General features: G+C 47.5%; 1 protein-coding gene across 1 annotated transcript in view; it reads right to left on the reverse strand.

The window, feature by feature from the left end:
- The window catches only part of reck (reversion-inducing-cysteine-rich protein with kazal motifs), a 32,947-nt gene extending 12,283 nt beyond the window's left edge, over positions 1-20,664 (reverse strand). Inside the window, exons 1-10 of the mRNA XM_084703703.1 lie at positions 20,464-20,664; positions 11,238-11,296; positions 8,295-8,369; positions 5,070-5,106; positions 4,499-4,584; positions 4,055-4,102; positions 3,292-3,325; positions 1,823-2,020; positions 1,224-1,488; positions 901-1,074 (exon numbers count right to left, since the gene is read on the reverse strand). Coding sequence (XP_084559829.1) covers positions 901-1,074; positions 1,224-1,488; positions 1,823-2,020; positions 3,292-3,325; positions 4,055-4,102; positions 4,499-4,584; positions 5,070-5,106; positions 8,295-8,369; positions 11,238-11,296; positions 20,464-20,533 — 1,046 coding nt within the window. The 5' untranslated portion in view covers positions 20,534-20,664. The remainder of the gene's footprint in view (positions 1-900; positions 1,075-1,223; positions 1,489-1,822; positions 2,021-3,291; positions 3,326-4,054; positions 4,103-4,498; positions 4,585-5,069; positions 5,107-8,294; positions 8,370-11,237; positions 11,297-20,463) is intronic.
- Between the last annotated feature and the right edge of the window lie 7,022 nt (positions 20,665-27,686).

The following is a 27,686-nucleotide window of genomic DNA, read 5'->3' on the forward strand; positions in this document are numbered from 1 at the left end:
TAACCCCAGGGGTAGTCATAGCAACAGTGTTTTGTGTCCACTTCCTGTCAGACTTAAACCCTCTCTCTTCCTTCCACAGTGACTCACTTCCCTGGCTTTCAAGTCTCTCTAAACATGGAAAATTGCTGGAGAGGAAAAGAAAGCATTGCATGTTGCGTATATATCTATTAGCTACACGTACAACCCCCCCCCCCCCCTTACACACACACACACACACATCCCTTCAGTCCTGTTTGTCCTCCATCCTGGTGTCCCTGGACCTCTGGGTTGAAGGTCAGCCCCGGTGTTTGAACCCCACAGGGGGAAGGCTCACACACGACAGTCCCCTGGACGACATCAAAGGAAACCCGAGCCAGCGTTTGTTTGCTTGAACTCACAACGGGAGAGGCCATGCCACCGTCATCTAAAGAGGGCTTCAACCTCTCTCTCTCTCTCTCTCTCTCTCTCTCTCTCTCTCTCTCTCTCTCTCTTCTTCTTCTCCTCCAACAAAAACAATACATGGAATAGTTGGAATGCCTTCCAGTTCTGCTTCTAGAAGGGGAACCATGTTCTAGAACGTTCAGGTTAGACCCCACTGTGGAAAGCAAGCCAAGGTCCCCGGGGAGATAACCAACCATTCCTGTAAGCCCCCCGCCCTACTCATCGTACATACGGACCTCTGCGCTCTGAGCTGGTCGATGGGGCGGGAGGTACCCACAGGAAATAATAAGTAGAGTCTCTGAGGAAGGAGATACATTTGCAACAGGAAGTTCCACAGCCAGCCCGAGTTCCTCCACAGGACTCCCTGCTTCTCCCCTGCCCTCTCTGGGACTCCCAGTCTTAGTAATCACATCAAACCAAGAGCCTGCCGACACTGAAGGAAGTTCCCTCAGGCTACTGGTGGACATGCTGGAGATGTACCTGTTGTTGAAGTTGGTGCAGTAGGCCAGGTCCTTGCAGCCCAGCTGGCAGGGTTCTCGGACGTCGGCCAGACAGGTGATCAGCTCCATCTCCACAGGGTTGTACTCGCACAGCTGGTCGAACTCCAGCCAAGTCTGGGTGCCCCAGTTAGTGCTGAACTTCTGACACATCTCCCTGAGAGAGAGAGAGAGAGAGAGAGAGAGAGATGGATAAAGGGGGAGAAAGGGAGAGAGTGAGAGAGAGGAGACAAATCGACGGGAGAGGGAGGGAGAAAAATTGTGTGTGGGTGTGCGAGTGAGTGTGTGTGTGTGTGTCTGTCTCACCTGCAGAGTGAGGTATTGGCTTTGGCGCAGCAGTGCAGCTTGGCACAGTCCATCTTGGCGGGGGAGGGGGTGTCCACGTCGGTCTTGGCGGGGGGGTTGCCACTGCCCAGGAAGCACTGCCACAGCGGGTCCTGGGGGAGGGGCTTGCTGTCACACTCCACAATCAGCCCCTCCATGATCTCGTGCTCCGTCGTCATGGTGCGCAGGATCCTCCGGCACGCCACCTGGCAGTGGGCGTCCTCAGCCCGGTCGCAGCAGTACAGACCTGGGAGGGGGGGGGGGGGAGGGGTGGAGGGCGAGCAAGGGAGGGAGTTGGAAGGGCCGGTGGGGGAGGGGATTGGTTGGGGGCGGGTGGTGGTGGGAGAGGGGCGGTTGGTTGGTGTTAGGTTGGGTTGAAGGTGAGGGAGGGGGCAGAGGGGGCAGAGGGTGGCAGGGCGGGCGAGGAGAGAGAGAGAGAGAGAGAGAGAGAGAGAGAGAGAGAGAGAGAGAGAGAGAGAGAGAGAGAGAGAGAGAGGGGTGAACGTATATCCATTTGTATCCTATAATCCAGATTAGGATGAAACACCATTTCAATGGTTGATGTCCGGGGCTGAACTCACTGTCTATGGGGCTGTGTATGGGATAGGACTTGGTGTAGTTGACCACGCAGCTGATGAGCTGTGGGCTGATGGGCTCACAGTAGTCCTTGACAGACTGGATCTGGGACGCGGTGGGGGACATGTCTGTCCTGAAGATGGCCTGACAGAAATCCCTGCAGTTGGTGTGTCTGCCCGCATAGCCGCAGCACACGGAGCCCACTGACGACACACACACACACACACACACAGAGACACACACACAGAGACACACACACACAGACGCAGACACACACAGACACACGCACAGACACACATGCAACCACACACACACAGAGACACACACACACATACACACACACAGACATGAGAAACAATGGACACAACAGTGTTGTGCATGAATGCGTTCAAAAGAACGCGTTCATGAACACGTTCAATTTTATGAGAACGATGAACTGAACGCAATTTTATGACAAATAATGAATTTGAATGGTGAACACGTTCATATAATTTGAGGTCTAGCTAAAACTTAACGGAATGTTTTCCTTCTCCTGAGGAGAAACACTGTCTAAATTGAATCCAAAAACGTTTGCCATGTAGCCTAACCTGAACCAGTTAACTCGACTTTGCACTACGTTACCCATGATTTCTCCCACACACGTAACCAAACAAGCAACGTATTCCAAGACAACAACTCTCTGTCTCATAAAAATGACAAGTGAAAGCAGAGACGCAGACTCAGCGACTACATCTGATGCACCTTATTATTTTGGGGGGTATTGTTACACACAGTAAACACACACCCTACAACTATGAAATGAACTAAACTATGAACAGGTTCAGAATTTAAATAGTGCACTATGAACGTGAACTATTCATGTTGACTTGTGTAAACTGAACTTTGAACGAGTTAATGAGAGGTATGAACGTGCACAACACTGAGACACACACATAAGCACACTTACATTAATATACATACAAGCAGACCCTGTCCTCCTCCCTCTCCCTCACACACACACACACACACACACCCACACACACACACACACACACACATACTGGTGTAATTAGGGATGGTGAACATGTGGAGGGCCGGGTCTGAGGTTGCCAGACCTCTCGACAGGAAGTCAGCAACCTCACATCCTGTGAAGTTTGCGGAGGCAGATCACATTTGAGCTGCTGTTGTCTGCAGTCTCATGTTCGCGGCTCCGAATACAAATCAGGCCTTTCTGTGGCTGGCCTGCTCGGTGACACGTCCAATCAAGTCCTCTGACCGAGGGGTTGTGACCCGGCCATGCAGGAATGTAAACACGGCCAGCCAGGAGGGGCACGCACTTCCTTCTCTGAGAGGTCAAGGGTCACCAGGCTTACAGCATGTTTAATTCTCATCCTATCACAGGCTCAGGCGTCAGACTTGGATGTGTGTGTGTGTCAGGTCTGTGTGGGTGTGTGTGTCATTGAGATGGGTTCTTGAAACCAGACTGTGATCTTACTCTCGTTCTTGGTGATGCAGTTGTAGAGAGGTTTCTGGAAGTGAGAGAGAAAACATGGTCAGAACACACAACTGTACAATTCTGATTCACGAGCCATCACAACCATTCATTAATACTCCTGGTTCTTCTTCATATTTCATGATGAACTCGACAACGAACACTGAGGCTGCTACAGACCTCAATAAGAAAGGCCCCAGATCAGGTATGCTGACCGTGTCAGCATACAGGGTTAGCTAACCCCGACCCTGACCCTAACCTGAAGACTGTGAACAGGGCCAACCAACCGTCCTGTCAGCTGTCTAGCTAAGACACAAACACACGCACACACACACACACACTCACACACCCTCACACACACACACTGGGGTCCATTCAGCATGTCATAAAAGAGCATACAGACCAGTGCTGTTCTGTGTTCTGGCTCTGACTCCTCTAGCTACTATTCACTCAACTGGGAGACACAGCAGACATGAAAGGAACCACGGTCTGGTACGTGTGTATGTGTGTGTGTACTGTGTGTGTATGTGTGTGTGTGGGTGGGTGTGTGTGTGTGTGAGTGTGTAGGTTGGTGGTCATGGTGCTGATCCAAACCAAACATTGTGCCCACTGTGTTTGTTTGTTTGTCAGTTCAGAGTGTTGCCAGAGGGGGGATGGAGGGTGTGGGCTCGCCCGCAGGCTGGCTAGGCTAGCTATCCCAGCAGGCCTACAGGATGTGCTCCTCTCTCCCTGGTGGTGCTTGTTAAGCAGGGAACCCGTTGCGTACCTCGGTATCCTTCTTGCATACTTTAGTGATGTCATTCTTTGACGACGCCTGCAAAGGGGGAGAGATTACAGGTGAGCCAGGGATCCACCTGCCTCTGTCTCTCCTCTCTTTTTCTGCTTTCTCTCTCCTCCATTTGTCTATCTTTCTCTCTCTGTCTCTCTCGCTCTCCTCTCTCTCTCTCTCTCTGTCTCTCTCTCTCTTTCTTTCTCTGCTATTCTCTTTCCCTCTTTTCTATCCTCTCTCTTCTTCTCTTTCTCTCCTCTCTCTCTGTCTTCTTTCTCGCTCTCCTCTATCTTTCTTTCTTTATATCTCTTTCTCCTCTCTCTCTCTCTCTATCTATCTCTCTCTCTCTCTCTCTCTCTCTCTCTCTCTCACTGTATGTTTATAATATTTATACTGTATATATTCTGTCACTGTCACAGTGCATTGTGTAGTGAGCCTTACCTTTTTACAATCCCTGCGACACTCGGGAGAGATGGCCAGCTCACAGCAGCCCAGCCCCGCCCACCCATCAGACTTCTTGGAGGCTCCTGTGGATCAACAAAGATGGCCACTATCAGCATCAGGACCTCAATCTAAACAGGTTCAGGGTCACAGTGCAGACGTCCACACTGATTTTTTTGATGTGCAGAAATACATTCTTGTCATCCAGAAGTTGTCTGTAAGCCCCATAAAAAAAAAAAAAAACTTTGCTGTCTTTCCCGAAACCAAAAGACCCCCTAAAACCAAACATCAACAAGTCTCGAATGACAATGGACCCGAGAACGTCAGACATTCGTGGGCCAACAGTAGCTCAGCCGCTGACTGGTGCCTTGCTGAACGTTTGGCGTGTGTTCAGATCCATCATGGAAATGAGCTGTGTCGACTTATATGGAGCCTCTGGAGAGGGCTTGGTGGGTACAAGGCCTCAGCTCCACGGCAACGCTCAAACATCTGGGAGGGATTACGAGCTGACAGGTGGATTTGCTGGAGAAGACAAACACATCCCTTTGAAAGAGCGCCGGCTCTGTCTTACCTGGTAGAGAGGAGTTGATGCAGGTCCACAGCTCATTCTGTCAGGTGAAGAGAGAGAGGGGGAGAGGGGGAGAGGGGGGAGAGAGGTCAGTGGCAGTGTTAGGGGTTCAGTGGGGGAACACATGCACACAAGCTAGGAGAGTGGAGAATGTACGTTATTGATGAGAAACAAGAACTAACTAAGATTTTCTCATTAGATATACGTTTGAACCAAACATTCAACATTCCGGAGGAAGAAAGGAAGTTGTCAAATAAAAGTTCCTTCTTCAGTAGTACAATAGATGCACTTTATAGGACCCAGCTTCAACCCATTGAGCTACCCGCAAGGATGAGAATATGTGGTCAGTTTCTCTATACAAAACTAAAGCTGTTTCTCCTGTTACACGGATTGTTTGATTCGGCCCAAGTTTAAACAGCTATAATTCAATGATCTTTTGACACATCAAGGTGAAATTGCGCATGGTACTTCAGAACGATGTCATCCTGTTTAACTAAACATACAATTATAATGCTTAAAATAACTACTTCCCAAAGAATGTAAAACTTCGAAAGAGGGTTTTGGGTAGTTATTTCATCAATTCACACTAATCTGGAAACATTTGTTCTGATTTAGAGTCATCATAGAGCCATTACCACAGAGGTCACCATTTCTGACGGCCGTCAGAATGTGTGACCCCCAAAAAAATAAAGATTTTTAAGAATGTCTGTTTGCACCGTAACTGCTTCCCAAAGGATTTAAATCTTCGAAAGATGGTTTGGGGTAGTTATTTAATCGATTCACACTAATCTGGAGCCATTTATTCTGATTTAGAGTCATCATACAGCCATTACCACAGAGGTCACCATTTCTGACGACCGTCAGAATGTGTGACCCCCAAAAAAATAAAGATTTTTAAGAATGTGTGTTCCCTCCGTAACTGCTTCCCAAAGGATTTAAAACTTCGAAAGATGGTTTGGGGTAGTTATTTTATCAATTCACACTAATCTGGAGCAATTTTTTCTGATTTACAGTGATCATAGAGCCATTACCACAGAGGTCACCAACGTTTCAACCCATTGAGCTACCCGCAAGGCTGAGAAATTCTGGTCAGTTTCTATTTAAAAAAAAGCCTATCTCCTGTAGCATGGCTTGTTCGATTCAGCCAAAGTTTAAACAGCTGTAATTCAATGATATTTTGACATTTCAAGGTGAAATTGCGCATGGTACTTCAGAACGATGTCATCCTGTTTAACTAAACATATATTCATTTTTAAGACCAACTCAGTGTGGTTGGATTCAAACCTACGACCTTATACTTTGCAGATCACCGTTCAGGCTCATTGAGCTGTTCTCAGTGTTGAGTATTGCAGTGTTCAGTTACTGTACAAAAAAGTAAGCTGTTTGTCCTGTGGTAAGCATTGTTAGATTCAGCCAAGGTTGAAATAGCTCTAATTCAATCATATTAACATACCAAGGTGAATTTGTTTATGGTACCTCAGAGAGATGTCATCTTGAACCCTATTAGGTTAGAAAAACCATCAGTCAAAATTATATTTGATTTATTGACACAAAGAAATTGAGGCAATTTGTACATTTACATAAATACACCTCTTTCAGCCATTTTGTATTTAATTCAATTGCCAATTGAGCCATTCCCAGGCATGGAATACACAAAGTTCAGGAACTGGATTGTTTATGGTACTTCAGGGGAGTGTCACCTTAAAACCTATTAGGTTTGAAAACCCATCATTCAAAATTTGATTTAGTGACACAAACATATTGAGGCAATGAGGCATTGAGGCAACCCCTTTCAGCCATTTTTATTCAATTGCTAGAAGTAAAAAATTTAAATACGTCAATGATACATATCTGTACAAAATGTCATGTTAATTAGACCTTTGGTTCAAGAGAAGAGGAATTTCGAAGGTTTTCCCAAATTATCACTGTACAGGAAAATCCACAGGTGGACCTTATGGGTCCTTGAGGCTTTTTTGTTTGCCATGAGAAATAAGGCATGCACACCAAGTTTCAGAACAATTTGAGCAATGGGGTGGAAATGCTATCACTTTAAAATCTGACTTTTGGGCGTTTCCTATGGCGCCCCCTATGGTCTGATGTGGCCCATAGTTGGTGTGGGGGTACCCACTCAGATGTAGTATCACTGTGCCAAATTAGAAAATTAGTTACTAATACCATGTTGAGTTATTGTGGCGCAAGGAGAAGAGGAATAATAATAATATTAATAATAATATTAATAATAATAATATTAAAACTAACGAAAACAATCGGTTTCCTCCTGACGAAAGAACCCTATCTATGACCCCCCCCCCCCTTCCCCTAAGCAGGATGATCAACTAAATAAACTGGATCCTGCCTGAGGTTCCACTGTGTGCATTACTGTAAACACTCCTACGTGTCCCTTGGCTGGGGAAAAAGGGTTCCTGTCAGTGGACATCAGGATCATTTACAAGGGTGGGAGAGTTTGACGTCTTTTCATAAAGCATAAACATGATTTGTGATGCAGGGAGTCCAGTAAGTGCTGTGGAATGAATGATGATCCTGACTGATCTGACTGTTGCTAGCTCTGGCCCACACATCACACTGCCAACACTCATCTGCTCTGGAGTTCAGCACATCACTGTCAAGGGGAGGAATATGTTTGTGTGTGTGTGTGGTGGGGTGTGTGTGTGTGTGTGTAGGGGGAGGGGGGGAGTTTGAGGGTGGGGAGGGAGGGCAGGAAGGAGGGCAGGGGGTTAAAACTATCCAGAAAGCCGTTTAAAAATCTATTTTTGGTCTATTTCAGCAAATTATAGCAGGACATACGTCCAAGTACTCCAGTGTGGTTAATTACAGTGAGGTCTAGCTCTGGAAACATGAAAAGCAGGGTGACGTTTCAGGTTTGTAATTACACTGGTGAGGGGCGGGTGGGGGGGCTATGTGTGTGGATGGATGTGTGTGTGTGTATGTGTGTGTGTGTGGAGAAGTGCTTGTGTGTGCCCTGAATGTGTACGTGTGGATGAATGGCTGTGTGTGTGTGCGTGTGCCCGTGTGTCTTTGTGTGTGTGTGTGTGTGTATCCAAGCATGTGTTTGTGTTATGTCCAAACATGACGGAAGCCTGTCAGGGCTTAACAGGACCGATGGTCCACTTGTAATGAAAACCTGGGTAGCTCCGTTTAAAGCCCCGACTAAACCATAGGAGGGCTGGAGGACGTGTGTGTGCGTGTGTGAGTGACAGAAGGACTCACCATCGACTCAGGGCAGTATCCAGGTAGCCGTGACAGTAGGTGCTTCAAACGGGATTCACTTTTAATGGTGGTGAGCTGTTTGGAAAGGGGAGAAGTTGGTGAGAGTGGCGTCAAACTGCTCACCGTGGCAACACATGATGGTTGTGTGACTGGTGAGACCCGAAAGTGTGGTCTCAGGCTTGGCATGGCTCAGACGGAAGCTGAACACAGATCCAGCCTTGTCCAGAACTGTGAGGGCCATTCAGTGGCAAAACTCAACAGGCATCTTAGTCCAAGTTTACACTAGGGTTAGGCGATTGGAGCACATTTTCCTATGGACCACCGTCACTGCTTTGGCCTGTGATTGCCAATGTACTCGGCAATTTACGGGTAGTTGTGTAACAGACTGTAGTTGATTTGCGATCCGTACCGATTCCTGTAATCCCCTGAATCTCGATGCATAGCCGCAGTGAAAATATGCAGGCTAGCTGACAGATGTGTGCTTTGTTGAGCCGCTGAAGGTTCATTTGATTGGTAACAATCGCGAACGAGCTGTGAGCATATAGGCCAGAGACGCATGTAAAACTTGTGGACCGACAACGACAAAGCAGGCCGTACGTTTTTTTTGTTTTGTTTCATCTTTGAAGCTGTCCACTGAGATAAATTGATTCTCTCTTTTGAGAAAACATACTTTAAGTATGTAAGCTCTAAACGCTATTGTCAGTTATGGAGTCCTTATCAAGAATGTGTTTTCTGCTAATGAGGGCTGTCCTGAGCCAGTTAACATGCTGAGATTTGTTGTTTATCTCCTAAGCTGTGCCTATCTCAATTTCACTCTCGAGACAAGAACTTAATTGGCTTGTGAAAACCCTGCGTTGTCTCCAAAACCCAAGAAGGTTTACTTTCTCCACACCTCTAGCAGAAGTCTTCTGCTGCTGTGTCGACACCCCACCAGACATACACCCCCACAGACACACACACGCACACCCACCCACAGACGCACACAAGTAGGAATCCTGGGAGAATCCCTGCTCTGCCAAAAGTCTCTGGCTGCACTGCCTTGTCATGAAATGAGCTAAGAGAGATTTACAATTCATAGATTCAGACCCAGACATGGAGCGCTCAGAGCATGGGAAAGGTACTGTCTCTTCTATAAGAATTAGTTCTTCACTGTCCTAAACTCTTTATTCAATCTGAATAGCAATTCTGAATATGATATATTAGTATTAGTATTATGACAGCTTTAACTAATCTAGTAAATGTCCATCCTTTCGTTCATCCATCCATCCATCCATCCATCCATGCATCCATACTACATTCTTCCTCCACACAGCCTGGAGTCGGAGTCAACTTTCTGGAGAGGTGAGATGGATGTAGGTGTCTCTCTCTCTCTCTCTCTCTCTCTCTCTCTCTCTCTCTCTCTCTCTCTCTCTCTCTCTCTCTCTCCCTCTCTGTCTCTCTCTCTCTGTCTCTGTCTCTCTGTCTCTCTCTGTCTCTCTCTGTCTCTCTCTGTCTCTCTCTCTCTCTCTCTCTCTCTGTCTCTCTCTTCCTCTGTCTCCCCTCTCCCTCTCCTCTCTCTATCTGTCCCTGTTCATCCTAAAAACAAATGCTGTGGATGAGCCAAGAGGTGCCAGCACATTTTCAAACCCATGACAGATCCTTCTTCATCTCTCTCTCTCTTTCTCTCTCTTCTTCTCGCTCATTCTGCTCTCGCTCTTTCTCTTGCTGAAAGATAAACAAATGCAGGCTGCCAGATAGAGCTTCTGAAGGCCAGTGGCTTTTTCCTTTCAGAGGCTGGAGCTTAGGCTCATCAAAGACCCGGCCGTGCGAGGCAGCCGTCCATTAGAGAGAGAAAGAGAGAGAGAGGCCTGGTGATTACAGTGCTGAACCAAGGTGGCACACACACACACACACACACAAACACTTTCAAAGCCATTGCTAGACAGACATTATTTGACTATTCCTTCTCCATTTCCCTCTTTTCTCTCCAGCCATGTAACAGCAGGTGCAGGGACCAGGACAGGGTGACATTGCCCCCCCCCCCCCACACCCCATCTCTCTCTCTCTCTCTCTCTCTCTCTCTCTCTCTCTCTCTCTCTCTCTCTCTCTCTTTCACTCTTTTCACCCGTTCTCTGTCAGCCCTTGAACCTTCCCACCAAGTGGCAGTGACAGAACCACGTTTCAACTGTGTCTGGCGCTGGAGAAAAGAGCCTTTCACAGCTCGCCTCCTTCCTGTGGGGGCCAGGAGAAGGAATCAAGGAGCTGACGTGTGCTGCCTTCACACATTCCTCCGCCACAATGAATAAGATTAACGGAGAGACATAGGAGACACAGGAGAGAGAGGAAAAGAGAGAGACAGAGAGAGAGAGGGAGAGAGGGGAGGAGAGGGTGAGAAGAGAGAGGCAAAAGAGGAGAGGGATGAGAGAGAGAGGAAGACAGAGAGGAGAAAGAGAAGAGAGAGAGGAGCGAAAGAGGAATAAAGAGACAGATGAGAGAGGAACAAAGGGAGGAGAGAGAGGGGAGAGAGAGTGTGAGATGAAAGCAAGAGAGGAGAGAGAAAGGGATAAAGAGAGACAGACAGGGCAGAGAAGAGAGAGAGAGAGAGAGAGAGAGAGAGAGAGAGAGAGAGAGAGAGAGAGAGAGAGAGAGAGAGAGAGAGACCCCTCACCTCCTCCCGATTCAAGAGGGAGGGATGCAGAACTTCTCTACTCACTCATCGCTGCACTTCAAAGGAACGATTAAAAAAAACTTCTTAGCCGTCCTTTTCAAAGTCTCTATTTATCATCTTTGAATGCATAATACTGAAAGGTGTGCTTTGGCCCGGAGAGTCGCACCGTGCTCAGGAGTGTGTGTTTGTTTATGACAGCCAGTAACTCAAAAGGACGTGAAGGTCGGAGTTTGCAGGTGTGCAGTACGTGTGTGTGTGTGTGTGTGTGTGTGTGTGAGTGTTCAGCGCAGTCTCACCTGATCGCATGCTTCCCTACATGGCGAAAGCTCCGCGGCATGATTGCAGCAGGCAGGATCTGTGGGACACACACACATACACACAGGTTAATCTTTACTTTCATGCAATCTTCACTCTCCCTTCCTGTCAGGTTTCCTGTTGAGTGTGTCCATGCTAAGCTGCAGACAGAGAGATATTCCAGACAGACACCCCCCCTGACCCCACACCCCCCCAGCCTCCAGTCCCAGGATCAGCCTCACAGCCTCACAGCCTCAGGTGGGCTCCGGAGGTGGCAGTATGGCTGGTCTAACGTCAGCCTCAGGTTGTAAGTCTGGGCATCTACACCAACGCCCTTCTGAATGAGAACGTCGCTCTAGCGGGTCATTATGGGATCAGGAGAGACTGGCATTGCATCTGGTACCTGTTTTAGCACGCAACGTTGCTGCCCTGTGTCTAAACAGGCCCCACCGCTGTGCTGCCAGTAGGACATGGTGGGGAAAGAGTTCGGGAGGTTTCGGCCGACATGCAGTGCACTGGACAGATTATTGTACCAGACACAGACAAGGATCCTTTTGATGACACCAGGCCAAAGAAAATAGCATCGTTCTGAGAGTCTCCCGCTATAATGTGCTCTCAGTCCTCTCATCTAGGACCAGACCTCTTCCTCCTCCTCTCCCCCTGCATCCAGTGCACCACTTAGCCTTGTAATCAACATCATCATCAAGTTTGTCCTTGTTTCTTTCTCGAACCCTCTTTTTTGTCCATCCGTTTTAATACTGCGGCGGCGGTGATGTGTGTGTGTGTGTGTGTGTGTGTGTGTGGAGGCAGTGTCAGTGCTGGAGCGGACATCTGAGAGGGACCCGTAAGTGGACCTGATTGAAACCAGGACGCGGGTCCAGATACCAGACAGCAATGAGACTGCCTCTCTCTGGCCTCACCCCGAGCAGCGGCCCTTTGAAGAACCTGTGTGTTTATCCCGGTCTGTCTGTCTGTGTGTGTGTGTGCGTGTGTCTCGACAAACTGCCATTTGACTGCGCACTGCACGTCTGCAACCTGACAATGGTGTTGATGATGGGTGTTGCGTAACCACTGGTTACAAAACTGAAGGGGATGGAAGTAAACACACACACACACACTCCTTTATGGATCACAATCTCTCTGGAGCAAATACACATTCTTTCTCCTCTCCATTTCTCTTCCTTCCATCACTCGGAGACTGTGAACATGTGCTAGACTCATGCGCTCGACTCCCTGCCTCACTGCCTCACTGCCTCCCTCCCTCTGCCTCGTCCAGGGAACATGTGCTAGTGTTTGGAGCTAGCTCTCCCCTGCTAGCTACTGTGGCCCTGTGTTCAGATCAACAGCCACAATGCCACCCACAAGCCACATCAAAGGAATTCTCCTCTTAAAGCCCCCCCCCCTACCCCGAACGCTCTCTTGGCCGCCCCCCCTTCTATAACGGCCTCCCCACCTCCCATGCTAACCAGACCACACCCCCTCTCAGACTCAGGGACCCCTACCCCCCCCCCTAAACCCATCCCGCGGCCTGGGACAACTACAAACTAGCCTCCAGAGTTGTGAGGTGTGAAAGGAGGGATGGATGTCAGTCTCTTCTTGGTGTGTCTCTGTGAGACTTTTGAGTGTTTTGGTGCATGTGTTTTTTTTTTACGAGTGTGTTTCTCTGCCAGGAATTAGGGCCCAAGAACTTTAAAAAAGCTGCACTTGACAGGCCCTGTCGGCAAACGGAGTGGATCAAACGAGAACGAGAAGCAGACAGAGAAGGGAGGGGGGATGGGGGGGGGGGGTTACAAAAGACACCCCCTCCTCTCCCCCAACCCCTGGCCACAACACAGCTTCTGGAATCCATTTTGGCTCCAAAGTGAAAATGTGTCGTCCTGAAGATGAGCAGAGCCCATCTCCCACCCCTGGCTCTCAGAATGTGTGTGTGTGAGAGAGAGAGAGAGAGAGAGAGAGAGAGAGAGAGAGAGAGAGAGAGAGAGAGAGAGAGAGAGAGTGTGTGAGTATGTGTGTGTGTGTGTCCAGCCAGAAGAGGACGAGGGAGCAGTTTAGGGAGCGAGGAACAGTACAGGAGAAGAGTACAGTATTCACTGTCCCTAACGCTGGGGCCAGAAGCCAGAACAGCCACATTCTACCACAGGGTGGGGGAATGGGGAAATGAAGAGAGTGGTGAGCGGTGAGGGGGTGGAATGGCCAAAAATAAGGCTGATCCTAATTAAAAGGGAGGGGTAAAAAATGTAAAAAGTGGAGCAGTCACCATCAACAGGAGAGGGGAGAGGAGGGAAGGCAGCCTCACAGGGTCATCCGTCTGCCCGTGCACAAGGCTGGCTCCTGGCCCCTCTTTTAACGAGCTGCCATTTTAATGACCCAATGGCCAGTGCAGCGGAGCACAAAACCTCCTCAATTCGGCAGCCTATCAGCTCTGCAACACGAGCCTGCCTCTGCCTCTCAGCTCTGCAGCCCCACGCTGTCCGCAGCTCCACGACCCGCCCTCCGCCTCCGGTGAGGGGAACCCAGCCGACAGAGCCCCAGAGATCCAGAGAAACAGAGAGAGAGAACGTTCCCTCCAGGCCAAACCAATGGCTGTTGCCAAGGGCAGTTGATAAAAGCCATGGCAACCGCACCGGTTGCCCTGTTCATGTGTCTGCTCCAATAGGAGCTAGAATACTAGAAATGCGCCGATATGTCTATTCTGCTGGCACTGGAGGAAACGACTGAGGCAAATCGGGATAGAGGAGCAGGGGGAAGGGGGGAGGTGGAGGAAGAGAAGAAGGAGAGGGGAAGGAGAGGGGGAGGAGAGGGGGAGGATAGGAGGAGGATAGGAGGAGGATAGGGGGAGGAGTGGCGGGTTGACAGGAGGAGGAGAGGAAGAGTGGAGGAGGAGAGGGGGAGGAGGGCTGGGAGGGGGAGAAGCAGGAGTGTCCTCTGGTGTTGTATTGAGTTGTAATAGACTAGGACAGACACTGCCCAGTCAGAGAAAGAGGGAGGGAAGGAAGGAGAGAGGGAGAAAGAGAGGGAGGGAGGGGGCTCTTTAACAATGTACAGGACAGCGAGTGGAGGAGAGGGAAAGAATGTGGGCCAAAAGAACGGACGGAGGGATGAATGGCGGAGGGGGGAGGGGGGGGGGGTACTCAGTAATGTACAGACAGTCAGACGACCATTGCTGCTAATGAGCATACTGTAGAGAGAGCCCATTACTGAACACTCCACACATGCACATTCTCAATACATACACCACAGGACAATGGACACATACAGAGAGCAGTGCACACTGTCCAGTCCAGATCAGACACATGCCCCTGTCTGTGTGTGAGTGTGTAAGTGTGTGTGTGTGTGTGTATTACAGGCCAGGGGAACAGCTTGCAAGCAGATGCAGGGCCCATTGGGGGGGGGTGACAGGGGTATGGACAGGTGAGTAAAGGGACAGATGGGCAACAGAGGGGGGAAAGAGATAAGAACACACACATATCCAGACCCCATACTGACCCATCCGTCATGTGTGTATGTGTGTGTGTGTGTGCGCGTTTGTGTGTGTGTGTGTGTGTGTGTTGATCCAGTCAGCCTCTCCAGGGCACATATGGCTCCCCAATAGGGGACAAAGCAAACACAATGGGGGGGTGGGGGTGGCTGAGAGGATCCATCACCTGGTGGCTGACACACACACACACACGTGCAAATGCTGACTGACAGCCACCGTACAAAAGCGTGTTCTAGAAAGGAGAGAGAAGGAGGGTGTAAAAAGAGATTAAAAAGAACAACAACAAGAGTGTATTATCAAAGTCATGTGAACAAGGGGGGCGGGGGGGAGTGGGTGGGGGGGGGGGGGGGGCGGGCGATGAACCGCAGGCGCCAGAGTAGTTGCTGACACACCAGTGAAGTGAATTGCTGCCGTCCGACATGTATGGAAATGAAGATCTGATAGACACGCATGCCGATCGGCAGACGGCCATCTTTAAACCATTACCGTCGTCCACGGCAACTGCCGTGAGAACGCACATGCTGGCTCGGAACGTTACCCCTTCGTGTCAACGTTCCACGACAACATCATGTTCTGTTTTGATTTATGTTATTTGAGGCTGGCTTCACAGAGGTACGTGCGGTGGTGTTTTGTAAGTCGAGTCTGAATCAAGTTGGCTGCGCTCTAAACCATTCCAGTCCCCTGCGAAAGTTGAGATAAGTTGCCGATTCAAATGATTCAAATCACTGAATCGACTGTTCAAGTGACTCTATTTGTGGATTCACTTGGCTCAGCTCTGGTGATTATCTAAGGTTTAGCCAGGAAGAGAGGTCTGGCAGGCAGACTGTGAGTTCCCTTCAGACACTTTCCTTTCCTCTCAACAATAAAACACACACAGGGAGGGCTTCAAACTGAAGGACAAAACGGAGTGATATTCACACAATGACAAACAGGCTGGAAATAGCAGCGCAGCCTGCAGTAGGCTGTCGATAAGAAGCGGAATGTCAATGCTGTCTACTCCCACCTGAGAAACTACAACAGCCCAAAACCTCCATACCTCCCTGCTAGTCCACTTCCTGTACGGACAGTGGACACAGTCATCAGGTTTGGCTCGTCTGTCGTCCTTTCATTCCTCTCCTGAAGACTTGAACCAACAAACGTCTCCCTGTCAGAGCTGAGAGAGGCAGCTAGGTCACAAGCAGAGACAGAAACCATAACAACATTGAAGTCTGACTGTAACCTCTCATATTCGTTTCCCATAATGTATACAATGTCTATGTCTGGTGGGAGCGTAAACAGACACACACTCTCACACAGTGCTGGAGAGAAGCGGGTTCCTGTCTGATGTTACGTTCCTTCCTGCATTCCTTGGTGGAAGCCCCGACCCTCTGGGGGAGAGAGCCTAATGCCTCGGGGTCAAAGGTCACTTCCTGTGTATTAATTAATTGCCATCTGACATCGGCAGTGAGGCATTAAGGGATCAACATTTTGGAGAGGAGGGAAGGAGAGAAGGAGGAGGGAAGGAGAGAAGGAGAGAAGGAGAAAAGGAGAGGAGGGAAGGAGAGAAGGAGAGAAGGAGAGAAGGAGAGAAGGAGGAGGGAAGGAGAGAAGGGAGAGGAAGTGTGGAGGTATGGTCTGAGAGGCACAAGTGATTGACCTGTGCTCTGTTTCCTGCCTTGACTCTAACAGCCCTGCTCAGAGGAGACAAGCTGACTCCAACAGGCCAGAGGAACAGAGGAAAGTCCAACCACTGACCTTGCTAAAAACCAGCCCTTAACCACTCAAATATAACTTTAAAAAGCTTTCTTTTTTAAATTTGAGAATCTTAAAATTGAAGATCGAAGCAATTAACGTTATAGGATCTTAAACAAATATTTTTATAAAGTAAACTTTGCTGTTTGCTTTATTGACTAGAGTTTCAATTTAACGTGATTGAAGTTTGCCCGTGACACAGAGGGGGCGGCCGCTTAATCACAAAGACGCTTTGGAGTCTCTTTTAACAAAACGGATTCGTTACTGGAACGTGAATCTGTATCCCCACTAAAAGCAGATCAAGGCCGATCTGAAACGTTATGGGAGCGAATCTCTGCGCGTTGCGCCTAAACTTAAAAGGGCCTCAAATGTTTTCACACATCTAGAAAGGCTTTTTTTTTCTCTCCCTCCCTCTCTCTCTCTCTCTCTCCATTGAAGACACTTCAAACTTTGTCCTGTGATGAGGCTGCGGGGAGATAGAGGAGGAGTGAAGCGACGGGTTTTGGGAATCTTAAAGGCCTGGCAGGGACAAACATCTCCATCCAGCTGTTCACCCTGTCCACCATCTGGGAAAGACTGAGGCATGAAAGGAACCGAAAGAGAGGGATGAGACGAAAAGATAGAGACGAATGGGCAAGAAAAGAAGAGCCGCTGTTACAATCATCGACAATAAATAAATGGATAAAAGAGGCGACGCTGATCTGTGACACGGTCTATGTCTTTGATTAAGAACAGCTTCTTGGCACCTTGATTGTGAAGTGCTAATTGCTGTGAGGGACAATGGACAGTCTGAAGGTTTTACTACTGAACATACAGTCTCTGTCCCGACACTATATGTCCATAGTTAGGACATGTGCCCTTCTTGGGAGTCCATCATGTACCACGTGTGAGTGTGGTGTGCGTGCCTGCGCGTACGAGTGTGTATGTCCGTGTGTGCGCGTGCATGTGTGTGTGTGTGTGTGGTACCCATGGTTGTGTATCAGCTGAGAGGGAGTCCAGTCCAGAGCTCCCACATGCTGACCAGGTGTGAAGCGACGTGCACGTAGGAGTAAGCTACGTTTCGGGCGCACCTGAACACCATCAGCGGGCGGAGAGACCAGATGTGTGTGTGTGTGTGTGTGTGTGTGTGTGTGTGTGTGGTGTGTGTGTGTGTGTGGGTGTGTGTGTGTGTGTGTGAAAAAGAGAGCGCCTCCAGATGGCCAAGCTGATCCTCTCCTTACTTCATATTCAATTAGAAGAAATCAAACAGGGCAGAGAAACAGCCTCTTCTGTCCTGGACAACTGCTTTTGAAGCGGACCGTGTGTGTGTGTGTCTGTGATTGGAAAGTAAATGAACCAGTGTAATGACTTGCATATGTCCAGGTAAGGGGATGGGAGAAGGGGGGTGGGGGGGGGTGAAAGGGGGAGGAAGAGGGATATGGTTGGGGCTGAGGTGGGGGTTGAGGTGGGAGTTGAGGACGAATACTGGGAGAAAGAATCAACTCCAGTCTGGGCATCTGTTTTCTGGCAAAGGATGAAAGGAGGAGTGCATGTCCCTCTCCTCCATAAGGAGTCCTCCTGTCCTCCTCCCCTGGGGCTCTGAGAGACCGGCCTGCCAGCTGAGGCCGCTCAGGGTACTACACTACCCACAATCCCTAGGGGCCTTTCTGCAGGGCCACACGCCTTTATATGGCTTCATATATGTGTCGTAAGGGTTTATGCTTGATGATGGGATGCCATGATGGAAGCAGGCCCCTCAAGGCTTCCATGCACACCATAACACAGACACACTGGAGACCCAGAGCAATACGTGGGGCTTCTCAGTGCAGCTGGTCCTGCCATTACAAATGGCCATGTTGTTCCATGGTTGTGTAAGCTACAACTCTGACTAGAGCTCTGATGGCTGTTCCGATATGGACTCTTTGAAGTGTGGATTGTATTAATTGTATGGCAGTGGATATTCCCTTGTTGCAGCAGATGATCTGATCTCAGCTGATTTACACACACGCACTCACACACACACACACACACACACACACATGCATAAACTTATAGTTGTGTCAATTTATACAATATACATTACACTGCAAAAAACCTCATGGCCATAATCTAATAAAGTGAACATCTTAGATCTAAAACTTGGCAACATAGGCCTACAAGGTAAGATAATATTCCTGTCTAGACATCATTATCCTGGTTTTATTTCATATAATAAATATTATGTTCAGTCGTTTGTTACCGTACTTTTAAGCTCAGTTTAGGTTTGTGTTAAGGTAATGAGTAATGTATTGGTTATATATGATGATGTTGTGTTGGGCAATGCAACATGTTTAAGATTTGCAGCCTAAAACCTAGCCTTGTGCCAGAAGATCATGTTACACGATCATTTAGAAGCGGCTAAATGTGCTTCAGGCTTTGAGCAGAACAATTACCATGTTTGTGGGGTTTATGAGTATCCCAAAACGTGCATTCAGTTCATACTGGACATTGTCGAAATTTCAGTTGAGGCAAAGACATTTGCTTCAGTTTTCCTTGCCCAGTTCTCCTCAACGCTTGGCTTTGAGGACCCTAATTGGTTACAGATGCATGAAAACAGGAAAGTCTATAGCCTCAATAGATGCCGAATGAAAAGAAACGAAAATACAGCGACCATGTCATCTAAATAGGTGGAATTTGCAAGTTGCCTGACGGAGGAACTGAGACAAAGAAGAAAACCGTTATCTCGCGTTGGTAACCCTTGGACTGATGTTTTTTCCAGATGTTGTCGAGAGGCCGCGCACGCAGCGCCACGACTAACGGAAAGTTCAACTAATCTGAAAATAACCGAACTAATGTTGTCGATGGACAATGTGTGTCCCAACTAAATTTCTGGAAATTTGCCCCGTCTTTCATGTTAGTAGCACACATTGTGACAGATGTCTCGTGTCAGAAACTCTAGTGCGATATTATTTACCCCGGCTAAATCCACATCCTGAGCGCATGTGGACTTCTTAAAGCACTTTCCTAAAGATCAAAGCGCCTCACACGGCCAGATGCTAATTTATAGCCGCACCACCCGTATTCAGAACCCCTCCACAAAGATTCAGATCTGGGAATTCCATAGGTTTCAGCTGGGTAGCGGAGATGTGCTGGATATGTTATTAACAAATACATAGCCTCAGCGGGGAACGGTTGGCAATGCAGCCTACTTGACAAGCAGCACCAAACGGGTGAAAAGTGTAACAAATGTGCCAAATGGCAAAAGCCACAAGGTTGTGTTGACTGTAGGAATTAGCATGAGAATGCAAAGTCAAACGGAGTGTTGTCTTACAACAGCAATAAAACGCCGGGCTATTAGAGGGCTATACACACTTCATTATGTGCGAGATTGATGTTGTGCTTTTTAATTATCAAGCCATGCATTTTGTTTGAGAAGTTTAGTTAAAGTTGGTGACCGCCTGGGCTATATTTAACGCTCTCAACTTTTATACGTGGAAAATCGCCGACGTGGAATCTGTACAAAGATTGTTTTTAAAGCATCTATTTACCATCCATTGAACCAATTGACAGTTGAAAAGGGTGGACAGCATGAATGAAAATTAAAATCTAGGCAACAGAGTTATGAGGTAACCCTCTGTTCCCCAGGCACTGCTATCCGCTATGAATCCGCTTCCTTCCTCGCCTGATGTTCAGAAAATAGTAGGCTATAATTCATGTTTACAATGTTGCCTAAACCGGTGAACGTTGTGTTATGTGTAAACTGTTGTCTAATAGCCTATGTAGCTGAGTGCTTATACAAAGTGTAATGTTTAAGATATATTTTGCAGTAGTTTACAACGTTAGGCTACTCTATCACAGGATGCGAGTAGATGCGAAGCAACAAGTTGTATTTCGGCGCACTGAAAACTTAAATCACCAATCTATTTGCAACATAAATAGCACTAGCAATGGACTGAACGAAAAATATTAAAGTGCACTCGTTCATCAAAACCCAGAAACGATCGTAAGCACAGAGGTATCAATTACAGAATGAAACGGAACAAGCGCAAAGTGGGACTTACCCTGAGTAAGAACCAAATCGTAGAAGTTGAAGGCGAGAAGAAAACTGATTATCTTAAAACACACATACATCTTATTGAAATCCTAAAGTGCATTGTGAACGGAAACACAAATGTAACTGTGTGGCAGCCGCTGTTAGCTCCATGGGACCCTCTCCGTTGGCAACATCGGCGTCTGCGGTTCCCTTCTCGTGATCCGTTCATATACCAGGCCGAGCAGCGGAGATGGAGACATGGCCCGATGGTCACACAGCGCATGCGCACACAAGAGAAAAAGTATTTGCGGCGTCGCTCTCACAAGAGGGCTAGATTGAAGGTGACATGATAGATGGATTTAGCCTACTATCTTGAAAACGACTTTGTCATGAAAATATGCACGTTACATGCACCGATAGTGGTGGGAATGAAACGGATTTCTCATTTTGATGACAAACATCAAAATGCAGTCAGCAGACCGACCTTTTTGTTTCACAACAATGTTCTTCAAAGCTGAACACAGAACCTTTGCACTAACCCAATAAAATAATAAAAGTCTTTCTTATACCAAATTTAGATACTCCCAATGCTTTGAATCACAGTAGGTCTACACATTGAAAACAATACAATCTCTGTGCAGCTAAAACATGAGGTGCAAATAGGCCTACGGACACAGTTGGTGCCCATCTGTGAAGACCAGTCGTGACAGGCCACACCTGCAGCTGAAATGACTCTCTCAGTGAAAATGTCCTGAAGAAACCATTATGTCAGGCATTGGACATCTGGTTAGCAAAGATGCAAACTCCCTAATGGAAAAGCACAACACAGCGTTTAGCACGGTGGACCAGACTGTCAGTCCTGACAATGGGCCCAATGTTGGGATGATGAGACAGCCTCTCGTGGTGCCTCAGGGCTGGACCACAAACTGAGGAACTCTTTCTCTCTCTTCGTCTCGGTCTTCTTCCATATTTCCAGCTCTCCCTGACTTGAAACAAATTCAACTCAAGTGTAGGTTTTAACCACATTTTAAATGGGTGCTAGGAGTGTCTGTATTTTCAACTGCGTGTGTTTGTTTGTGTGTGTGTGTGTGTGTGTGTGAGTAAGCATACAGTACATCTATGCCTGACTGAGTATGGGTATTTGGAACAAGACTTGGTTGTGGGGGGCCACAGTGCTGACCCCAGTGTCTAATATCCTCCCAGCCCTCACCCCTGACCCCTGACCCCTGTGAAAGGGGCCGTCCCCCTACGGACAGATCTACCCGCTGTTTCACACAAAAGGCCGGGACTGGTAGCTGACATGGGAATTAGACGGGACAAAAGTGAGACAGAGGAGATGCCTGAATGCTCTTCAGACATCACTTCCTGTTGATGAGGCCATTTCCTATCACAGGGAGGATGTAACCAGTGACTTTGATGGATGGGGGATTTGGAAATATAGATGTTTTACTTGTTTATAAGTATGAGTGTGTGTCTATGTGTGTGTGTGTGTGTGTAAACACGGTGGTTTCAGAGAGAGCTTGTCCTTCAGCTTCTCAGGGCCAACCCCAGTCTGCAGTCCTCAGTCTCCCCCAGGCTACACCAGGCCTTTCAACACCTGTCAGATAGAGCTATGAGAAGGTTTCACACACGCACACGCACACACACTTAATAATGTTATTACTGGCACTCGACACCGCATGCCAAGATACTGTATGTGTGTTACTGTATGGGTGTGAATGAAAATCCCTACATTTCCACAGTGCTGTCAAAGCAAGCAACCTGCAGGTCCACACAGACACCCCAAGAGACGCAGATGTTTGGCCTGTGTGTGTGTGTGGAAGCTCTCCCTGTGAGTGATGGATGTTGATCAATGCTATGTGGTCAGAAAAAGTGAGATTTTTAGAGGGGGGTTCAGGGCTCAGACTGTGGGTGTATGAGAACCTGTCTTTTCACATGGGGTTAGCTTCTAGTTTGCGAGTTCTGGTTTTTCATGTCATATGTACGTGTGTGTGTTTGCGCACACTTCTTGCCAAAACCAAAGTTGACTCATACAGTAGATTATACCTTTATTACATCCAAAGTAAACATCACTGCTCAAACTGTTTTTTAACCAAAGGAGTTTTAACAGCCTACGGAATCAAATAAAGACAATTTTGGTCAATCACAGTAATGAATGACCATAATGTAAATCTATATTTCCATTCTACAAGCACAGACCTTGCCAAGCCGTGCAGCGATCTAAAGTGGTATATATTAACCGAATGACAGCAGTTTTCAGATCACCACACACAGCACACCTCCCCCATACAGGGCTAGCTGCCGGCTGCCTCACAGAGAAGGAAGTGCCCTCTACTTTGTGGTGCGCGAGCGGCCATTAAATGGGTCAGAATTCCGTGATTGAGTCAGATTTAATTTGACACGCCACGGTGGGCCAGGACTGGGCTTGCGTCCAGGAGCTCCACCTAGTTGAGAAGCTGTGCGTGTGCGCGTGTGGGTTGTCACATCCTGAGTTTCCTTATAATCACCAGCCTCTCAGGAAAAGCTCTTCTCTTTCATGGCAGTGTGAGTGGCACAGCCCGTGAGGTGATTGAGGACGCGGAAAACCTACGTGTCTGTGTGTGTTTTATGTCTTACCAAAGTGAAGTGCGTGTGCAGCTTAAATATAGACTAGAGCGGAACGTGGTGACAAACGCGGGCATTCCATGTGCACGTGTGTTTGTGTGTTGTCGTGATCCGAAACAACTAAACGCCAAACCCTAGTGGATGTCGACAAGGCCCTGGCTTGTGTGATTAGAGCCCCAGTGCTCCTATATTTAGACACAGCTAACCGTGTATGGACTGAAGCCCAACCATACCCCTCATTACCTTCTAATGATCATGAAGTCTCCACATAATCACAGTGTTCTCCACCAATGGACACTCTGCAGGCTGCCCTTCACGTGTCACCAGTACTGTAGTACACTACGGTAGGGGGGAGGAGGAGGGAGAAGAGGAGAGAAGAAGAGAAGAAGAGAAGGAAGAAGGGAGAAAGGTGGCAGGGGGGGATCATGATGGTTGAGTGTTATCTCTCTCTGTCTCTCTCTCTCTCTCTCTCTCTCTCTCTCTCTCTCTCTCTCTCTCTCTCTCTCTCTTTCGCAGACACACATCAGAGGCTGTACCTAACAGATGACATCAACAGGCCTGTTGTCTCTATCTCTGCTACATCCATTCATCTGTGGTCACCAAATATCCCTCGCCACACAGTCACAAACCCTGTTTGAAAAACAGCTATAAAAGCGGCTATGACAAGCCACGTTTGAGCCACAATTGCCAGGCTCCAGCCTCTGGTTGGTACGGCTCGCTATATTTAACCCAGTCGAGTATATTTAGACCCAAACAGAGCAGGTTGGAAAGGGCAGGCTGCAGGGGTGCGGTCAAAAACATTTCCCAGCAACCCCTGGTGTCTGGACTGTGTTTGTGGCCATCCCGCTCTTACAAGGTCACTTTGATGGAAACACAAGAGCCCGTCTCCGCCCCCCCCCCACCTCCACAACTTCTCTCTCATCCTTAGTTGAACCTCCTCTCATCCCTCACTTCCAGTCAGTTTGTCTTTCAGCAAGTGGCTGACTGTGTCTGTCTCCTGCAGAGGGATGCAGATGGATGGGTTAAGCAGTTCAGATCAAACCTCGTAAGGTCTCCACACATCCTCGCTGCCAGTCCTACACCCTAGGTCTTTGCAGTGGAAGTACAGAGGACCTGTCATCGTGTGCATGCTTGTGTACCAGGACGTTATGAAGCAGGGCTGAACTTGCCTCGATAAGACTCGGTGATGTCTCCTGGCTGGCCATACAGTCTGTCATAGAAGCTGTCCTCCCATGACAGTTACAAGACAGCATGCACGGTAATTTATTCTAAAAGTGGAACAGCCCAAAACCACTGAAAGAATCCCATTCTGACTCCGGCCCATTCTGTGGCCGGACTTTAAGCCAAACCGATGACTTGTTTTCACGGACAATAACAAAGATTCAATTTCAACTTTTTTTTCTCTCCTTTCTGGCGTGTTTTTCTCCAAGCCTATCCCGTGGTCCATTCTTTGTAGCCGAGGCAGACTTCTCTCTGGTCTAGAGTTTCAACCTGGAGTTCCCCAGAGGGGGCAGAGTATTGTCAGTGAGCTCACCTGTTGTCTCCTGCTGGCTGGTCAAACATCTCAGGGAGTATACAGTGTCCTCCTGGTACTTCTGTAGATGATCAGCTCCCCCTTCAGGACAGATATGGAACAACAGCAATGGAAAGTTAAGCTGAGCAGGACAGCGGTGAGACAGATACGGATTGACATACCGGCAGACAGACGTTCACCTTTCAGGACCGATCTCTGTACTTAGCAAACCCATGTACTCCAGAGATCACCACAAGTTAGACTAAGGATGGGTAAAAATAAAATGTCTATAAGCTCTCCAAAACACCACACACAGACAGACACACAGAGAGACCTGAGACAACAGCTCAAATAAACCCTTTACTGTCTCGGTGGAAGCATTCATCAGTGAGGTAGACTTTCTAGAAGAGACTTTCTGACACATGTTGGGAAAATCTGTCTTGTTAAACGTCAACAGAACCCAGTCTGTTTACAGGGTGCGATCAAAGCACACGTCAATAAATAAGGCGGTTGTTGTTTTCATCGCGGCGGTATTGTTTGGGCACGGAGCCTGGCACGAGTGCCTCCGTTAAACACCGCCAACGTGTCGACTGGCATCTTTACAGGAGAAGAAGAGATGCAGCTGCAAGGAAAGGATTGTGCATGCACACACACAAACACACACACACACCCTCATAAGGTCACCCACTCGTCTAGGCTTGTGTGTGGTTAGTGGGTAAAGTCCAGATGCTATGGAATGACTAACCTGGCGCTAAGAGACTTTGTAAGTAATAGTAAATTGGTGGAAAAGGGTTATGTACTTTTAATGATCCATGCAGATGTAGTTAATACAGAAAATCCATAAACATGTAGTTTATACCCCCAAAAAACCATACACACGTATCTCATACAACATTTACATTACATTTACTCAGTCAGCAGACGCTTTTATCCAAAGTGACTTCCAAGAGAGAGCTTTACAAAGTGCATAGGTCACTGATAATAACAACAAGATAGCCCCAAAGCATTGCGGGTAGCCAAAAACAAGAAGCACACATTGTGAACAACCAAAAAATAAGTGCTAAAGGGAAGAAACCATAAGAGCATGTAGTTAAGCAGGTTACAATTAAACAACATGAATCTCTAAGTGCAAGTGTACCTGTAGGAAAGCAATAAAAATAGGATTAACTCAAATAGAATACAACCGTTTAAATCAGCTACCACTAACCAACAAGAGCAACAGTCTAAGCAAGAGTCATTGTAATCCTTGAGGATACTAGCATTGGGTTCAGCAAACCATTCCTAAGTACCGTTGTACAAGCATTTCATACAAGCATTTCATAAATGTGTAGTACATGTAGTTTAGCAATAAGGGGTTTGATACTCCCATTAAATGCAGTGACGCCACAGTGACCTCCGACAGCTTTTGAAGCAAACAGTGGGAGTCGCTGTTCCGCTTTTTTCTGTTGGCAGGTGCTGGGGCGGTCAAACAACAGAGAGCTACACGGCCACTTCCTTATCTGTAAATATGGATTCTCCAAGCAATGAAGGCCCGAGGGCAGGCCTGTGCATACGCGGCCTGAATGAATGTTCCAAAACATTCTGAATGAAAGCAGATGTGGCGGCACAACAAGCGAATTATAAGAGGAGGGGGCGGGGGGGGGGGGGGGGCAGAAAGGAGGAGGTTACCACGAAATAATTAACCGAGATGAAGGGAGAGAGCAGCATCATATTTATGGAGCATTCCCACAGACTGTACACACATGAACACACACACACACACACACACTCTAAGACTCTTGAGACAACTGTCAGGCTGCGCCAATGTTGGTGTTTGTAGCCATTCCAGTCGCCACAACGACTTCTGAGCTGACCCCTGTAGCAGTGTGCAGGGAACTGACTTGGTGTCCGGGCACACACACGCACTGCACGCACACATACACACTCACATAGTCTGAGGTTAGGCTAATGCACAACAGCTGCATAGAAATCACCTTGATCTGCGTTAGCATAGCTAGACCACATATATAAGATTTAAGATAAAAAATGCCTATATGTTGAATGTATGCACCTTCTTGCCAAAGTAAATTCCTTGTCTGAGCGAACTTTCATGGCGAATAAAACCCTTTCTGATTCTGATTCTGATCTGACTGAGGTAAAGGACAACATTAGATAATCATCTCTGGGCTGGCTGTATGTGGTCTATGGGCTGGCTGGAAGGTTCTGGAAGTCATTAGCAAACAAACGCATCAGTGCTCTAAGAGAACAGCCACCAAGAGAACTAAAAGAGCTTTGACCACCTGCACGGGTGTTACGTTTCACACTGTCCTTTTCTGTAGGAATCTGAAGGGCTTTGGGTTTGAGCATTAAATGTTCATTTTATCCTGGGTGAGTACATACCCACAAGAAGAACACACAGAACCGTATTTGGTGTTATACACCTTAGTTACACTGAACTCAGAACATAAATAATCAGGTCTCTCTGGGTTACCTATGCTTGCTTATCACAATCTGTTGCCTATATAGGTTATTAATGACCTCATTATGGATGAAGCAGTTGGCATTTCCCCCCCAAAATCCTCTGAAACAACTGAAAATATTTCTGCTGTATTGCAACCAACTACCATCACCTTAACTCCACCACTACACCAGCAAGGTTTATTTCAGAACATGGCTACAATATTCCGCCTGTTATCGTGTTGTTGATATGCTGATCTACTGTATTTCAAAATACCCTGTCTCTGCACTTGTTGAGTTAGGCTTGTAGTGATCATTAATATTTCCCAAACCATAACTTAGTTTCCAAACGATAACTGACAGTCCAAAAACATGGCTTTTTTGTTTAAATTTACACTATACTCATTACATGCTTGATCACGGGGAAATGCTTTAATTATTTATTTTGGTCTTTGCTCTTATTCTTGGGACACACATATACCTTTCATTGTCTGTGTGACATCCATCATTACAGCTATTTCAACCATGACGCCATTTCAACAGTTTATATCTTTGCATTATTTTTCCCACATCGTGTGGAGGGATCAAACTGAAAACAACATGAAGGGCTTTGTGTCACTGTAATCATGTCACACAATAGGCTATAATTTAAAGACCTCAATAAAAAGGCAACCTCTAAGGACATGATGAAGAAAACA

Source organism: Hypomesus nipponensis, chromosome 8, assembly GCF_054491055.1.
Source record: "Hypomesus nipponensis isolate SF chromosome 8, ASM5449105v1, whole genome shotgun sequence".
Classification (NCBI taxonomy): Eukaryota; Metazoa; Chordata; class Actinopteri; order Osmeriformes; family Osmeridae; genus Hypomesus; species Hypomesus nipponensis.